General features: G+C 38.4%; 3 protein-coding genes across 4 annotated transcripts in view; 2 read left to right on the plus strand and 1 right to left on the minus strand.

The window, feature by feature from the left end:
• Positions 1-356: 356 nt before the first annotated feature.
• hspa4a (heat shock protein family A (Hsp70) member 4a) lies at positions 357-10215 on the minus strand. The gene is made up of 19 exons (XM_089016966.1): positions 9918-10215; positions 8321-8378; positions 8107-8247; positions 7543-7665; positions 6738-6837; positions 6414-6547; positions 6092-6336; positions 5921-5997; positions 5663-5814; positions 4455-4561; positions 4178-4311; positions 3639-3820; positions 2927-3004; positions 2487-2636; positions 1992-2117; positions 1799-1906; positions 1554-1673; positions 1252-1413; positions 357-1043 (listed from the first exon to the last, which is right to left on the minus strand). The coding sequence occupies exons 1-19, from the start codon at positions 10022-10024 to the stop codon at positions 849-851; spliced, it is 2499 nt and encodes an 832-aa protein (XP_088873092.1). The 5' UTR covers positions 10025-10215; the 3' UTR covers positions 357-848.
• Positions 10216-11020: 805 nt separating this feature from the next.
• On the plus strand, positions 11021-15115 carry zcchc10 (zinc finger, CCHC domain containing 10). Of its 2 annotated transcripts, XM_089016829.1 has the most exons (4): positions 11021-11129; positions 11790-11951; positions 12075-12113; positions 13064-15108. In XM_089016829.1, exons 1-4 carry the CDS (start codon positions 11089-11091, stop codon positions 13305-13307), a joined length of 486 nt encoding a protein of 161 aa, XP_088872955.1. In that variant the 5' UTR covers positions 11021-11088; the 3' UTR covers positions 13308-15108. The 2 variants fall into 2 exon arrangements, with proteins under 2 accessions (XP_088872955.1, XP_088872956.1); XM_089016830.1 differs by lacking the exon at positions 12075-12113 and having other exon boundaries at positions 13064-15115.
• Positions 15116-15159: 44 nt separating this feature from the next.
• aff4 (ALF transcription elongation factor 4) overlaps positions 15160-18214 on the plus strand; it is a 35419-nt gene continuing 32364 nt past the window's right edge. Inside the window, exon 1 of the mRNA XM_089016828.1 lies at positions 15160-15382. The gene's annotated coding sequence lies outside the window, so the exon portion shown is untranslated. The remainder of the gene's footprint in view (positions 15383-18214) is intronic.

Here is an 18214-nt window from a genome sequence, read left to right on the forward strand (position 1 = left end):
CTCTTTTAAAAGTTGCCGTTGTGTTTTAATGCTAAAAAATCCTAATGGAACATTATATCATGGATGTAAATGAGCCGCTTAATGTAGCCCCAAGGTAACGTGTTGGTTTCAATGAGGAAAAAAAAGGATTAGTGTTTGGAGTTTATGAAAATATTCAAAGTCAAGCTGTATTCATGAAAACAGTGGTTTTATTTTCTTCTCATTAGTCGTTGTGTCTGCAACATTCTATCCCAGCTGTATCCACCTAAACTGTGAACACATAATGGAACACATAAGTACCATTTTAAAGTTGGTTTTCGGTGGTCCCTTATCATTATCCAGTTAGAATTGTATCTTCAATAAATGAAAAACATCACTTTATGGTCCTCGAGTTTTATTTTTGCCTTTTTGATGACTGAGCAACAACAGCAGCACCTGGGTGAGCATTATGTGAAAAACATGACAAGTGAAGAATCATACAATTAAAGGAGTGAGAAAAGCCGTACAACAAATCAAATATGTACTGCAAGACCGTAAGCTGTTGTTGGAACAAGCACATCTGTCCTTTTAAATCTAAAAACAAAAAAAAAAATCAATATGCATTGTAATGTATTGTGAAAAAACCTAAATCAACAAAATAAAAACCTTGATTTAAAGTGACCGAAAATGCACATTATGTTCAACATTCCAAATTCTTCAACTCGCCACATGATCTTGACAAATGACCTTCAACCATCTTTGCGTATTTGAGTCTGACCATTTACAGTCTGTTGTCATTATGAAAAAGAACAAGTCAATGAGAAGTATTGATAATGGAAACGCTGCTGGATCCTCACGTGCCACATAAGCGGGGAAAATTGCGCTAAAAGTTAGTCAATGTCCATTTCAGGGAGCTTGTTCTCTGCCGTTTTCTGCTCCGTGTCTGTGTTTTTGTCTGAGTTGGGGGCCTGGTTTTCTGTTGTTCCATCCTGCTCGTTGGTGGGACCATTTTCGGGCTTCTCTTTTGGTGGGTCCACCTTGGGCTTAGGCTTTGACAGCACAGGGTTGCACACCGACTCAAGTTCCTGTGAAGAAATCAAACAAATTCAACAACCAATATGAAGCTGAGGTGAACTTCTCAATGTACTTGTTTGTCAATAGAATGCTTTAAATGTTACTTAAAACATTATCAATCTGTTTTAAAATAAAAACAGAATGTCAATGACAGTCACAAGATGAAACAGTTCCACGTTGGAGGATGAAATAATTAATAATTAGCTGTCACTTCCTGACCTTGGCTTTGGCTTGGATGTCACTGACTTTGACCACCGGGTCCAGTTCCAGATTTTGTTTATTTTGCAGATTCATCTTGTTGTTCATCCATGCCATGGCATCGTTCACCTGCTTCTCAATGCGGGTCACTTCTAGCTCGTCTAAATGCGCATACTGCTCATCCTGTACGGAAGATGACACGGTCATTGAATAGTAACATTTTACAACACTGTACTTTTGTATCATGTTAGTGTAAGCAGCGCATGTCCTAATGGGCTTGAATTAATCTTAAAATTTGCCAGCTAGCCTGAGTGGATTGTTACCTTTGCTTTGTGGGCGTTGATGATCTTCATATACATTTGGATTTGCCTGCCCAGTTCCTCAAATGCCCTCGGCCGCTCCTCAGCTTCAATGGCTCTCTCTACAATAGGCTGCCCAATTTTCTTTGGGGAAAATGAGATTGTTTTTAATTGGACATTTTGAATTATTTATTGAGTAATTTTTGTTTTCAGGCAACCAATCACAAGCAACGCAATAGCTGACCAATAGTTTCAATACAAAATTGTACCTTCAGTTCCTCTAATTTGTCAATGTAAATTTGCTTCTTTTCATCCTCTCCATCCTCATACAGCCAAGTCTCTGTGTCCTCCAATTTTAATGAGAATGCATCACGATCCTGCCAGTAGATCCACACATAAACAAGTCAGAAAAATTGGAATCAAACAAATGCAGTGAGAAATGTTTAGAAAATATTCTTCTACCGCTTCAGTGACAAACTTCTCCAAGATGCCGGACAATTTGTCTCTCATCTCGTACACATACTCCTCCACATTGTTCTTGGAGTCGTTCCTCTCCTTTTCCAACTTGTCTTGCATTATCATCTGGCCCTAGAGACAAGACAACTGTCAGACATGACCAATGTGTGATGACAATGGCAGCTTCAGAAGTATTTAGGGGACAAAGCCAAATAGCAGAATCCTTTACTCCCCCCCCCCATCTGTTCCACGCAATGACAATAATTTCATTCTATTCAAAGTGCTACAATTTAAGGGGGTGGCGGGAAGCCCTTAAAATGTTGTCCAAGGGGGTGAAATGTTTTAACATGACAAAAACATGGAAACCAATCCGTATTTAACATTCTGAACAATTTTCCAGTCGCGTTCACAGGTATGTATGTAAAATTAAAACAAAGATCGACCTTTGCCTAACTACTCTGAGTGCAGGCTGGACATGCCCGATGCTTTTTAGAACCTTACCTCATTCTCCACAAACAAATTTAGCACATCAGTGGACAGCTGCCAGGTCAAATTGGTCTCGATGGGCAGCTCCACCGTCTTTGTTTTCACTTTGGGCTTCTTTGCCTGAGGCTCGTTCTTCTTCCCCTGCTTGCTTTCCTCCGTCGCCGTCTGAAAATCATCGGTGGAAACATGTTTTTAGATAGAACTTCATCCCATGTCACGACAACCGCCAGATGTTGTTTGTGCTCTCGACAGGCATCTGAGCAATCTGATTGGATGCTTCCTAGGGCAATAATAATAATAATAATAATAATAATATATTTTACAATATTTTTAAGCGCATTTCAACAGTCTCAAGGTCACTTTATCGTCACAGGATAAGTAGAATGTCTTTTTCTTGGACACAGTACCAATTAGGTTTTCAAGTTTTCACAAACAGTCAAGTGCACAAATTTTACCTCCATCTCTTCTGTGTCAACTTTCTTGTCTCCGCCAGGGACCGATTTCTGACCTTCCTGGTCTACTTGCATTTTGTTCTGATTTAAAACAAATAAACAAAAAACAAAGACACAAACATGTAAATATCCAGATATTCTGCAAAAGTGTTAAAGAGGCACCATAAACCTCTAGTTAAGACACCGAAATACTTTGAAAAATAAATAACACAATATATCAAACCACCAATGATGTGAATGCATGTCTGATTGTACGATTTTTGGCTATTTTTTCAACATGGCTGCATCAATGCATGAAAAAGACAGCCTGTATGCCAGCATCAGCGATTGCAATGAATAAGTAATATAAAAACAATATACTACATGTTTGAAGTTGCCCAACAACTTCAATGACCAAAGGAAGCGTTTAAAGAGATTCAAAGGGAACATCCTGTACCTGCCTGCAACATTCCATTGGGATGACAAAACCGACTGTTCAAGTAAGGTGTGGGCACAAGGACCGTGTGAACGTTTTTTTTTTCCCTTTTACAGTGCCCGCGAAACCCATTGTTTTTTTTAAGGGAGGCAGCTTTTTTCATGCCATTCTACTGCTCAAGAGGCATCAAGACGGAATAGGGGGCCCAAAGTTGACCAAGCAACTTCCATAGAGGCATCAGAACAGTATAATAATAAAAAAAGAGACCTTTTGTCTCATGTCCAACTAATAATGACACACCTCCTCATCCTTCCCCGTCTGGTCGGTTTCCATCGGCTCCTCCCCATCTGTTGCTTTCAGCACCTCGGTGAGGGAAGCGCCGGATATGCTGAACAAACCGTGAATGTTGACTCGAACTTTAACCTTCACTTTGGCGCTCTCTCCGGACGATTGAGGGACCACGTTTTGGATCAGGAACTGACCTTTAGGGAAGATGTGGATACAGTTATTACCTATACTCCAAAGTCAAGGTCCGGGGGCCCAATCTGGCACGCCACATCATTTTATTCCATCCGCGAAAGCAAATCAAAAATACTAAAAATATCATCCTGCTTGTTTTGGGTATTTTAGATGCTATAAAACGTTTTTCTGGTGTCAGTTAGGAAACAAAAAAATTGTGTCGGTTGTCCTTTAAGTAATTTGAAAATTGAAAACAATTTAATGCTAAAATCTTTTGAAGCCAGTTTGTTGCATTTTGGAATGTCATACATGCATGATGACATTTCCATTGTCATAAAAAATGTGAGTGTTTTTGAAGCACCACTGTAGACATACTTTACCTATGGAGGTGTTAGGGTGCGACAGCTCCTTGGGGTTGTTGTAGAATGCTTCTAGAAGGAAGGCCTCCTTACGATAAAAGGTCAACATTTTGGAAAATGGGGCGGCGTGATTCTTGGGGAAAACCTCACAATCACTGTCAAGAACAAAATGGGATAAAGTCAAGAGGATATGATGATAAAAACGAAAAGGGTGTTATTCTATCGACGAGAGTGGAGGTTAAAGTAGAAATGTATAGCTGTAGACAGCAACAGCATTGGCAAAAAACACAAATCTTACCTGAGTCCTTCTTCCGCTGCTGAGTTCCATTTAAACGAGATCGAGTAAGGGACAACGTCTGTGATGGAAAACTCCTTGACTTTTAAGGCCGGAGATAAGATGGCACACTGTGAGGGAGAAGAACATTTGCAAATTGCCAATGCAAAGATACAGCACAGCGTAATAATTTACACATAAGGTACCCAGGATTGTCAAAAAAATGACTCATAATTGATATGAATCATATCAAATCACATCTTTGACCACTATAAATTATTTTTGATATCAGCCGAGATCCACAAAATAAAACTAATGAATGATAGTTTAATTTAAATGTATGCCACTTTGTTCTTTTTTAAATATACTTTAAAATGAAACTATCTAATGGTACTAAAACAATTGATACAGAACTGATAATGCTCAAATATAATGATTATGTTGAAGGAATGGTTTTGATCACATTTTATGCAGTATGTACTGAACCCGCTTACTTATTAAACCACATTTGCTCATTCAATAAAATACCTCACTGTGTATAAAATAAAGTACAGTAAAGTCTCGTTATATCGATATTCAAGGGAGTCCGAAAAAATATCGATATAACCGGGACTATCGATAAATCCAACCCTGTTTGCATGTAATTTTCTCCGTGCGTGCATAGAAACAGTATCGATATAACCGGGACTATGATATATCCGATATCGATATAACGAGACTTTACTGTATGTCGCCAATTCCTCGATGTCCGATAATAAAATATTGCAGACACACACTGGAGTTCGCGTCATTTTCACCTTTTCTTGAGCAAACTATAACTCCTGAAAATGCTTGGGAGTATTCCTTACGAAACAACTCTAGTTTTCTCTCAGATTTCACACTTTTTTGTTGCTTTTTCTCCAGCAGATGCCATCACATGACAATGATAAAAACGATGCTAACTCTTGACTCTAGGAATGACCCGTAGCATGTGCAAGTACAATTCATCCAAAGGAAGCTAACAGCTGGCACTGAGCCGATCACCAGTTCTAAATTTAGATACCATACTTAGCGATCTTGTGTTTTGAATGAACATTTGGTATTTACTATTTTGACTATTTTTGACTTATTGTTTTTTTTATTGAAACCATGATTATCATTAATAAACCGTAACCTGGAATGGGATAATGAAAACCGTACTAATTACGGCAAAACTGGAGTTGTTGGCAGGTATGCATTTGTACATACAGTACCTGCAGTGCACAGCCTCTGACCACAGCCTCATCTGCATTCAAAGTGGTGCTCAGCTCTTTGCCGAAGAATTTGCTAATACGTTCTTTAATGGCGGGAATTCTGGAGGCGCCGCCGACAATCTCTACCGCGTGTACGTCTTCTTTCTTCAACTCTGTGCACACGGAGAATGCGACCAATGTAGATCACGACTTCATTTGACCGCATTGGTTGTGCACATGATGGACAATCTCGAAAGCATTAAAGTGGGATGAGCTCACTGGCTTGTTCCATGACGCTGCGTAGGGGGCCCTCCACTTTGGCCAGCAGACCCGCACACTTCTCCTCAAACTGACCTCTGTGGACACCAAACACAACCGTAACTATGGATGACGGCAGTATAAGTATTTTGGATGAAGCTAACGCACACACACAGTTTATTTGTATCTCACCTGTTGAGTTTACTGGACACGTCAATTTCATTCATGAAGCACTCAATGTTAAGGGGCAGGTTGGACGAGTTAGCGCTCATCAGCTTCTTCAGCTTCTCGCACTCCTGGTAGAGGCGAACTAGCGCTCGAGGCTTAGACCTGACGTCCAGCTTGTACTTTTTGGCAAAGTCCTCGCAGAAATGGCTCACCAGAATATCATCAAAGTCCTTCCCACCCAGGTCGGAGTCAAATGCTGTAGCAAGGATCTGGAAAAACGAGGAGATTATATTTGTCTGCTAAGTAAGCCTGCGATATTGTACAGCTCCAATCCTTGAATATTCACCTTTAGTTTTCCCGTGTTAAACGCACAAACGGACACCTGGTAACCAGAGTGGCCCACATCGACAAACACAACTATCCTGGGCTTCTCTTCTGGACCTGGTAGGTCCTGCTTGTAGATGCCATAAGCCAGAGTTACTGCAATACACAGACAATCAAAATTTGCGGTCTATTAATACTAAGTGTCACACTTTGTCCAAATGTGTTATGTTATGTTATATATTTTTTAAGCCAAATAAAAGATAATCACTGAACAGAGGTCTTATGATCTATGCTGACGTGCCCTAAACATTAGGTTACACGACTACAGGGGCATGTGTTTATGTACCAGCTGTGGTCTCGTTCATTAGTCGTAGACAGTTGAGGCCGGCAATCTGGGCGGCACTCATGACAGACCTCCTCTCTACGTCGGTGAAATAGCAGGGAACCTAAGGAGAGAAATGTCACATGAGCATGTCTGTTTAGCTTGGGGATTTAGAGCAGTTGAGGATATCCTAGAGGAGAATGAAGACTGGAAGAAAATACATTTGTGAAAATGTCGGGATGACTGTGAGCCACTTCGATTCACAACCTTTGGAAATATTTTATTTGAATTTTACTTTAATGCATTTTGTTCCTTCAGCTTGTGACTCAATTGACCCCAACCATACCATATCATAATAATGATGATACCTACAAACTTAATTGGTTCCCAGACAGAGTGTGTAAGGCGAAAACTGTGTATCCCAAAAATTAATTTACCAGAGGAAACCATTAAAATGACAATAATCTGCCTCAGCCCCTTACTGCTGCGTTCTTGTTAGGAGAACGAGGTTGTTCACGAACGACACATCACTCATTGTGGCAGCTCCGTGTGTATCCCGAAAAATAGTTCGTATGCCAAGGTAAAATTTTCATAAATGTATAAATGTCGTAAGCCAAGGGGTTCGCAAGCCGAGGTATCACTGTACATTACATTTATAAATCAAAACTCTCAAGGGCACTTTAAAGTCACGATACATTTTTCTGTGGGTGAGCAACGGCAGCCACATGCGCCATCGTTCACTCAACCCGAAAGTAACTCAAATAGATAGAAAGCTAGCTAGCTAGCTAGATAATCGATAGCTAATAGGTAATGAGGCATAGTTGCTTACAGAGATGACACAGTCAGCCACTGGCTTCTTCAGGTCGCTCTCAGCCGTCTCCTTCAGCTTAGTCAGCAGCATGCCAGCCACCTGCTCCACGGTGAACACCTTCTCTTCCTCCATATACATCACCTGACATTCAGGAAGTGTTTCATTTAGCATTCAAGATCACAAGTGTCTCGGGGATGAAAAAATGTGAAAAATCCAAAATACACAAAGTTGCTCTAAATATGTAAATTCCCAATCTGCAAATATTTTTAAATATCATGAATGATCATTTTTGAAGAAATATTTCCAATCTGCTGAAATCTCCAAAAGTGCTAAACTATATTGGATTGGATTGGATATGCCTTTATTAGTCTCACAGTGGAGAAATTTACATTTCACAGCAGCAAAGTGATGAAAGGAATGAAAGTAGAAAAACGAAATACATGAGCTGCTGGAAAGGCAGCCACTCTGGTGGTGTTTTTTTTTTTCATTTTTGCCGTTGCAGTATGGTGGTATTTTTATTGAACCATTTTACTGGTGCCACACAAATATGATCACTAAAAAAGGCTATTCAGCACATCTCACCTTAATACCAGTAGACCCAGATGGCATCGGCGCAAGGTCGTACACCAAGTTGGACTTGGCCGACTGAACATAAGGATCGGAGAAGGTCCGGCCATGGAATCGCTTGAAGCCCTGAATCGTATTCTGACAGTTGGTCACCACCTGAATGCAAAGAGTAAAGGATGAATATGACACGGTTCCAAGAGTATGTAGTTCTCGCAGAGGACATGCTCACCTGGCTCTTCGCAGCTGCTCCTATGAATCGATTGCGTGGCCCAAATGAGACAAATGACCTGAGAACATAAAGGAGTTTAGTTACAGTACATGTTCAGGTCATCGAGACTAGCATGACCAGAAGGGTGTTTCAATTCAAACGAGTAACAGTAAAGCCCCTTTAAATTGTGAGTTATTATCCAAAGGAGGGGATTTCGTTTTCTACATCCTATCCCCTTTTCTCCAAATGATATATATATATATATATATATATATAATATATATATATATATATATATATATATATATATATATATATATATATATATATATATATATACAGTAAAGTCTCGTTATATCGATATTCAAGGGAGTCCGAGACTATCGATATATCCGACCCTGTTTGCATGTAATTTTCTCCGTGCGTGCATAGAAATAGTATCGATATAACCGGGACTATCGATATATCCGATATCGATATAACGAGACTTTATTATATATATATATATATTTCATTACTGGGAGCGTGTATGAAACATATGTCCCATTATAAGGTGGTTCAGTGTTTGGGGTTTTTTTTTGCTTGTTTTTTCCCCATTAGTATCGGAAAATTTTATTTTATGAACACGCAGGTTTGTTTTTTTAATCAGAGGCTTGTCAACGATCATCAAGTGGCTTGCACAAGTTCACTTGTGTTCCTGTGGGTCGTGGTTAAAACACATTTGTCATTGCAAACAAAAACACGTAAAGCTCAAGCGTTGTGTGTAATGGTTGTGTCTCAGGAAACAAGCCCTGACCCATTTTGTATTGCATAATAAAAGTGTATTACATAAAAAGTCAATACTGTTCTCGTTATGAAGTATGCTTCAAATAAAATGGAACGTTACAAACGTGGGACTCGTACATACATGTCAAACAATATTATTTTAAATAACATTATTTTTATAGTGATACGTACTTTACTTTTAAAGGGCCAAAGGCATCAAGAAATATCACAATGTGTATCGTGCATCAACATGACACATAATGCAGAATAGTGCCTTAATCTCAGAAAGTTTACAGAAAATCTGTACCATTCATGAAAAACTTAGTTTCGAAAGTACTGCTATAATTTTCCAACAAGCATGGCCGACTGTCGTCACCTAGGAAGCGCGGAATGTTACAACAAAAAACACTGATTGGGCGGTGCTTAAGCCAGCCAGCGTTAGTAACGCAAATATACAGATCGCACCGCCCACCAATGGTATCAATGCGTGAGAATTCAGCCTCCAAGTGTACAGTTAATACAACCTGTGATCTTGGCTAACATAGCTAGCTCAAATGGCCGAACGTGGTTGCGAGGCGAACCCGATGAGAGCTGTAACCATATTTGTGGAATGTGACAATTGTAAACATTTCTGGAGAAAAATAAAAACAAAACAACGCTCGTTTCAACTTTAAACCGAGATAGATCCTGAAAGCATTTAAAAGATAAGCCACGTTTAGCAATTAGCGGCGATTTATTAAAAGAGCGACGCGTTCACGTACAACATTATTACCTGATACCGATTGGGCCAACTATGACTCAAAATGCATTCCCTTTAACTATCATGATATATACCTCACTGACAGGTACTTACGGGGTGCATCTGTCGCTGAACTCGTTCGCGATGGTCTCTATCCCTCCGGCTCGGGCTACAGCGACATAGCAGCTTTGAAACCCCAAATCAAATCCCACCACAGACATCTCTGAGCCGAGTCTTCAAACTTTATTTGCGTCGTTCAGTACACTGGTGTTCACAATAGCTCACGTGTACGATTCCGATTATACAAGAGTGCGGCGAAGTAGTTTCAAGGCTCCGTTAAAGTGGGTTAAGGTAACGTGTAACCATAATCCTCACCGTTGACCGGTGGCTCCGATCTGAACAGGCTTGACTGCCAGCAGTTTCAATAGCGATCTCCATCAAATCACGTCACCAGTTCGCGCGAGATCTGGTTCTTTCCAGAAACTTCGTTCTTGATCATTCAAAAGGTGTGACAACTTTGTTCTTCCCCACGGTCCAAAATATTTTCACGTCCGTTCTGTTATTACTAGGTATATTTTTCAGCGCGTAATTTATTTATACATTTTTAAGTCGAAAAAGTCATACTGTCATCAATAATAATAATAATAATAATAATAATAATAATAATAATAATAATAATAATAATAATAATAATAATAATAATACATTTAATTTATATGCGCCTTTCAAAACTCTCAAGGTCACTTTACAGTCACGGAATCAGTTTTTCTGTGGGTGATGTTAAGTACAGTAGTTTGTTTCATATATGATTGATTTTGTTCCATTAATACAGTTTATTTTTGATTATAATAGAATAGAATAGAAACGCATATAATAGAATATATGCAGTATACAGATAGAGTATAGATTATACAGTCTTTTGTCAAGGAAGTGAGACTTCATGCAACGCACACACGCACAGTTGTGTTTTGCACTGGGATTGAGAGGAAAAACATTCATCGGTGCTGTATGTTGTACATTGAGCATATTTGACAATAAAGATGACTTTCACCTTGACTTTGACTATTATACAATGCAATTGATACAGTTATTCTACAGATGCAAAATAATTCAAATTCCCCCGTGTACGTAATAGTGCAACAGCATCCCACCCAAATGCCGAATGCAATTGCCTTGTTTATTAATAAATGTAGTACTCTATCTTTGCTAAAGAGGACGCAAGGCTAATCTCATCGCTAAAACTCGAGCTGCATTTTTCCAACGAAGAAGTAAAGTACAACTCAACATGGCGACTCCCATGCATCGAATAATTGCCAGGCGGCAAGCGTGAGTATTATATCAACTGAACAAAAAGATACCCGATTTCTGCAATCTTACTGTATTTTTTCATACTAAATGATATTTTGTTGAAAAGGTTCATGTCAAATGTCAACGCTACCGGGTACATATGAAGCTCAAAATGCTGCGCTGTCCTCCGCCTCTTTCAACATTGTTCAAACACACAGCTCTACTTCATCATCCTAATTAAAAATGTTATTACAATTCGGTTTCCTAGTTTGGGTGCAGTGTTATAGTTACCTCATTCAAACCCTGTGTGTATACGCCGTTGCATTAAAACAAACGGCTTGACATAATTCTGTCATAACAAAACAACTTGCTTTTTCGTTTTCTTGGATTGTTTTCAATCTTTTCAAATGAAAGGGAAAAAATGACATGACTCAGACTGGTGTTGTAAGATAAGAGAGGAAATGTACATACTTTGGAACTTTTGAGGAAATTATTTCCAGAATATCAATCCGGCCATCCACCCATTCTCCTTATTAGTCACCATTAGCTGACTCCAGGCGAGAAAAAATAAAAAAATGATGTGCCTAATACAAAGCCAGTGTGCTACTCTTACAAAGTGTTACAAATACATGCTGAAGGCCTGTTGGAATTAATGAAGACTACTATTTATTAATTGTCTTGTTTTATGGTCACCTTTAGGGAGGCTAACAAACAACATGTGCGTTGTCAGAAGTGTTTGGAGATGGGACATTGGACATATGAATGCACCGGGAAGCGGAAATATGTGCACAGACCCTCAAGAACAACTGAGATGAAGAAAAAGCTGAAGGAAGTTGACAATCAACCCAGGAGTATTACCGGGTAAGGCAACTCCTGTTATGTCACATTTTGCAACACAAAGGTAGAGCTGTCTCCCCTTGAGATCAATTTATGATGCTAAAATATGCGTGGGAAAAAATGTGAGTTTTTTTTCTCTCCCTGCAGACCAGGACAACAAAGCTCTAGTGAAAAGAAAACTAAAAAGTAAGTTCGCTTTGAATTGGAACACAACCTGTGAAGTGATCGTGTCAAGATCAGTGTTTATTGTTCTGGATTCAATGCACTCAAAATGTCAATTAATTATGACACAACTGCTTGGCAATCATTCATTTTGTGGACAATTACACAAACATACCCTCATGTCTTGAAATGTTGTTTATTTTTTTTAACACATGTATTTTTAAATGTCAGAATCAGAAGCAGTAAACCTTTAATAGTTCCACAGTGGGGACATTTGCAATCGACAGCAGCAAAATTAAAAGGGGTGGGGGTGTTGAAAAGAAAAAACAAAGTACCTGTATTGCATGTATAAAATGACAGAAGAGTGAACTGTACAAATGCACAAAAATGTTTCATAAAAATAACTGTACATAGTGAAAAGTATAAAAATACAGTATAAAGAATATATAATATATAACGGTATTCAATCTACATAAGAAGGCTTTTTTACAATATATAAGTCCATTTTTTTTTATTTGTAAAAATATATATATATATATATATATGTATGTACTGTACGGTATATACGAACAAGGTTCTAACCCACTAGTCTAGATGTTGGAAAATGATTGCGCCATCTATTGATGAGACAGTGGAAGTGGCCCCATATTGTCATTGCTTGATCTTGTGTAGTGCTGTACGAGTCCCGATAACCAAAGTTGGATTGAGTTTGAAAGCTCACTTAGATTGTTGTTTAACACAATGTCAAATGGTAAATTGGGTGACTATTTTATTTTCGTATTGAAAATGCTTTGAGTATCAAAGCATTTTTTCCTTTTAGTAATTTCCAAGTAATACCAATGATTGCGATGTAATAGTCCATTTTACCCCTCTCCATTTCACCTCTAAACCACTGCATCTTCCTTTCAGATTTAACTTCCATTGTACTGTGGGTATGCATGTGTTTGCTTAACTTTGCGCCACCTTGTTCCCAGAGCCAAAAACTCAAGTGGGAGCAGCAGTGATTCAAGCAGCTCGTCCAGTGACTCATCCTCAGACAGCAGTGATTCCTCTAGCTCGTCCTCGGACGACGATGAGAGCAGCAGCAGCGACAGCGACGACGACAGCTCATCTTCTTCTTCCACCTCTTTGTCATCGTCATCCTCGGACAGCTCAGATTCCGAAAGTGGCAGTGATTCTGATCAGGGACCTCCAAAGAAAAAGAAGAAAAAGAAATGAGGATGAGACAGGGTTGTAAAAGTGTAATATGTACTTTTTTAGCAGCTTATATTCCTGCATTTACTCAGCACTGATGAGATGGAAATCTGCTTGTATAGTTTTGTTAGAAATTTACAAAAATATTATTTTGAATTATTAATAACATGTTCTTTGCTAGTTCTGCTCAGGGCAGCTGCGCAAAGTATCCAAGGTGCACAAGGTTGTTTTTTTTGAAATTCTGTCTTCATCGGTCAAGCTTCATCCTTGTAGCTTGCAACGTCACTTGTGTTATAGAAATTGTGTTATGTAAACTGTTAAGACACAAAATAAATGAAAAAAAAACGTTTATTAATTTGATTGCCTTACCTGATATTTTTTCCTGATGTAGTAAATTGTGTGTGAATAATTGCAAATCTAACCGTACAAGCTTCGATCAAGCAACAGAAATACATTGGATTTTTCTTCAATATTAAAGGACACCCAACGTCTCCGGACAAGTTGCGTCCATATTTGTAAAATTTGTAAAATCGCTTCAAATGACTTCTACTGAGCGTATTTTACAAAAATTCCACCACATATAGCTATATTTTACTTTTTAAGACTCACACTGAATATTCCGGAAGTCTTGTTTTTGAGTTGGTGACGAGTCTTCACCCTACGTCAGTGAAGGAACGCCCCTCAGCGAGAAAGGACATACCTTGCATCACATCAATGCATTTTGCGGTACTTTATTTGGTCTGAAAACTTCGTGTTGATCCGTGTTGATGGCCAAATTAGAAGGAAAACACATAAATAACGCGATGGTGAATTGTGTGTTGCGCCAAGACTTCTGCAGTGTATTTGATGTTTGTTTACAAAACGTCCCAGGAGACAATTTCCACTGAGTTTTGTCGCCCTCTTCTGACACTTTAAGTCATTTTTATTGGTGTTTTCCATTTGACTAAAATATACTGCGTGTTTTTGGCATTTTAGATGCAATAAAACGTTTTTCTGATGTCAGTTAAGAAAGAAAAAAAGTGATGTCGGTTGTCCTTTAAGTTATTGAAATGCTCCTGTACAACTAATCAATGAAATAAGTATCAACACATTTTAACAGTGTAATAAAATTGCACTCAATTACTATATAATACATGTTAAATAAAAAGTTTTGGATAAATCATTCCTTTCCTGTTTATACGAATGACCAATTGATATAATTGATTAGATTGATTCACAGATGTAGGTTGTACTTTTTATTGATATCTGTAGGGGCGCTCAAATTACATAAATGCGATGGATGAAACTGAATCTTTAAATTCTCGTCGGTTGCCGAATTTCAAGACAAACATGCCGAACGGATATTCAGTTTAACACGAAATTAATTTATTTTCAAGATAATCACGAGCAGGAAATGACTCAATTGACCGCGCTGGCGAACGTTTTTAAATAGTTCATAAATCGTGACGAACGACCTGAATGGACGTCAGCACTTCAGATAATTACGTCACCGATATGTGGCATTTTGATTATAATTATCACATATCAATGAATAATGAACGGGTCCCCCTTGTCCGTCGCCTCTTGAGAATACCTCTATTTAGCTCACGTCCTCGTTGTTATTGCTTACAATCTAAATCGAATTTGACTTGTTTATTTTTATTGATCACCCGATCACTCACATGAGGTTTATTTTGAGTAAGAGATTCGAATTTAACTGCTGATAGCAACTTGTCGCTTGTCTTTACATGCAATTGCGTGGACTTCAAAATGTCCGATGGTTTTGAATGCAACATAAGGTCGCTGTCCTCCATGCATCCATTCCTGTCTGTGGTGGTACCTGCTGACTACTGAACTTAGCTAGCAGTCTTACCTTAGGAGGCACTTCTTTCCTGGAATCCAAACATGAACGAAGATCCGAAAAAATGATTTTAACTAGGTTCTCACCGGAGAAGCCAACCCTAATCGAGGAAGAGATGGGGGCCGTCTGTTGGGCTGCACCGTCTTAGCTGTTACAGCGTTTTGTTGGGTCCATTTTGCGTGTAATTGGAAGTGGAAAAGACAAAGAAAAGAAGCTTTCCAATAGCTAGAATGGTTTGGGCCTAAAAAGAAGACAAGAGGTAAGGATGCCGTATGTTTCCAAACTGTGTGTCTTATATTGTTATGCCTTTCGCAGCGGTTGACAACGTTTGCAGCGACTGTTAATAAAAGTGGTTGCGGAAATGTTAAATGTTTTGTGAGCTGAGCTTGTTAGCCGTTAGCTTCGCTCCCCTCCCTACTACCAGCGAATTGAGCTAGCCAGTGTTATGCTCATGCTTATACGCAGGTATGGAGGGAGCACTTCGCATCGGCAAAATGTTTTTAGATTTAAATAAATATTAATATGTTTGTCCCATATTACGCTGCACATTTTATGTCCTTTGGCCACCGTTAACCGATAAGTTTAAAAATAAATTTAAACGTTGGATTTTACTCGGAGCAATATTAATGTGTAAAAACAACAACACCGAAATAAACTCTTTTAAGACCTATTAAAGAGAGTTGCAACATCTCTACCTCTTCAGCTTTGTCACCTGTCTGTTTTGTTTTATACAAGTCGGGACGTGACATTTTCCCCAGCAAGACAAATGTCACCGCAAACAGCTGGAACAAGGGGAAAATGGCCTTTAAATTTATCAGTTTGTTCAGATCTAAGGAAGTTCTGCCGTTTGAAATGCATCAAATTGCGGCCAAAAATGTTGATAACTTTGTCCATTGTTCAAATGGAATGGCTTGTACGTGAGTGACAAAACGTGTGCGGTTGTTTATGCAAAAGTAAGCAGAACGAGAAGCATTTTGAGTCGAGAGTAAGAATAGAGAACGACTCCGTCTGCATGTTGTTTAATTGCTCTATTCACACAACATAACGGCAACCTACCATTTTAGACGTACACGTTGAATGTAAGTTCGTCTGAATAGCCATCCTTTAAAACTTTTAATATTCACCAGGAATATTAAATATTACAGGTGTCTATTAACACTAAGTTATCCCGCCATGCATGCGACAAACATCAAAATTCTGGATGAAAGGCATCCAATTGAAAACGAGTCTTAGATACCCCCATACTGTACATCACATGTAATAATAGATGCCGAAAACATGTTTTTGACATGCCAGCACAATTTGTTTTTAAGTGCAAAACAGACCTGTGCAACGTGATTACGTGAAAATGGCCTAATGAAAAATGTCAGTTGCCACATCCGTAATTTAAGCCATTGTTTCTGAAACCTTTCACCCCGAGCTCCACCTCTAAAATGAACTATGACCATGAAAGGGTTCATTAAAAAGTTTTTTTTCCTTCAAAGTATGATTGTGATAACATCTGCTTTATCACTGTACAAATATTTGTGAGAAATGATAGTTTCAGACTTCAGAAGGTCATGTTATGTCCATCAAATTTTAAGATTAATTAGGGAAAACAAGTCTTGCGGTTTAGGTTGTAGTTAATTTAATTATTTTTTTTGTTATTTCATCAGATCATTGGATTAAAAAAAATATTTTGCATGGATTTTCTTTACTGACTGATATTTTTTCATTGTTTATTGGGCACTGTTTACATACAACTCAGTAAACAATAATTAGGCAATATCATGAGAGGGAGTGATGTTTTAAGTGTGACTTGGGGAATGACCTAGTCCATAAAAATGGCAGAAAAAATATATATGACAAAGTACTATTGTAATTGTTTGTTGACTGCAGCATTTGTGTTCCGCCCATTGCAATATTGAAGAATTAATCTTCAATTAAATCGCAGTTGCAGTATTGAGGAGGGAAAAGGTCTCAATTGGATTAGTTTTAACTTTTTTACTGCCTCAACATCAAGTCATGTACATGCATGATGAATAAAGACAAGGATGGTGAGGCGAGGGGGTAACTTGTTTATCTCCGTTGACACATCCTGGTTGGGTGTGTGTGTGTGTGTGTGTGTTTGAAGAGGGGGTTGGGTGTCTTTGTTGATTGACTCTTTTTAAGATGGCTAAGTTTGAATGGCATATATGATTACTGCATATAAATACAGTACAGTGTTAAAAAACACACGTATTAGATATAACTATGAATCGGTTCAATTGGAAACAAATTTGATGTTAACTGAGCATGGCTTCTTGTGTGTTGTGACATCTTCTGACACCAAATTGTCTTTGCCATAACTGGTATCTCGGTAAAATTTACCCAACTGACATCCATTTTTTTGGGTTGTTTTTGGTCAAATCCCAGGTTATGTGGCTTGACACTGATAAAATACAAAGTTCATTTCGCTACCACATCTAGTTCTAGTTAGCATTTAATATGAAATTATATAGCAGGTAACATTCAAGCCAAGAAGCCTTTTTTAATTCCCCCTCCCTTCAACCAAATACTCACTGACATTTGCCTTTGTTATGCTTACGTAACTGAAGCTGCGGGTAACGCTTGTTTCGGCTACAATCTTATCCCAAACATTGTTTTTATTGTGACGTCTCTCGATTGTAGTCAAAATGTCTCTCAGCCCCCCCAAAAAAATGGTTCTCAGCTTTTCTTCTGACATATCTGACAAATCGTACTTCCTTTTTAACTGAGACAATTGTCTACAGTTTCAACTTTAATGGGGGATTTCCAAAAATGATATTATGCCGGCTGAATTGTTTCCATTCTAACTCTGACCACAGCAGCACATGTTGACTTGATAACGTAGCTCAAATTTTACAAGACTAAGACACTGATAACTACAGATAATCAAACACGGGGGAACAACACGTGAAACTTTGAGGTTATGAACCAGGAACTCGTTTGCACTGTAGTTTCCGAACACATTTTTACATACTGTTTACATAATTATATAGGTGACATTATATGTGACATATAATGACGGCCTTGAAGTGTTTTTGAGACAAATATTTACGGAAACGATTTTACTCCTTTGTTATTGTTGCTT

Source organism: Hippocampus bargibanti, linkage group LG16 (assembly GCF_051943395.1).
Source record: "Hippocampus bargibanti isolate YZ-2025 linkage group LG16, ASM5194339v1, whole genome shotgun sequence".
NCBI lineage: Eukaryota > Metazoa > Chordata > Actinopteri > Syngnathiformes > Syngnathidae > Hippocampus > Hippocampus bargibanti.

Bases quoted from the DNA above. Each gene is read 5' to 3' on its own strand.
- hspa4a (XM_089016966.1), bottom strand. From the start codon at position 10,024: ATGTCTGTGGTGGGATTTGATTTGGGGTTTCAAAGCTGCTATGTCGCT. The intron at 8,248-8,320 runs GTGAGCATGTCC...CTTTGCATTCAG, and splicing joins GAGCAGCTGCGAAGAGCCAG to GTGGTGACCAACTGTCAGAA. The intron at 2,637-2,926 runs GTAAAATTTGTG...GATGATTTTCAG, and splicing joins TTGACACAGAAGAGATGGAG to ACGGCGACGGAGGAAAGCAA.
- zcchc10 (XM_089016829.1), top strand. From the start codon at position 11,089: ATGGCGACTCCCATGCATCGAATAATTGCCAGGCGGCAAGC. The intron at 11,130-11,789 runs GTGAGTATTATA...GGTCACCTTTAG, and splicing joins ATAATTGCCAGGCGGCAAGC to GGAGGCTAACAAACAACATG. The intron at 12,114-13,063 runs GTAAGTTCGCTT...CCTTGTTCCCAG, and splicing joins AGTGAAAAGAAAACTAAAAA to AGCCAAAAACTCAAGTGGGA.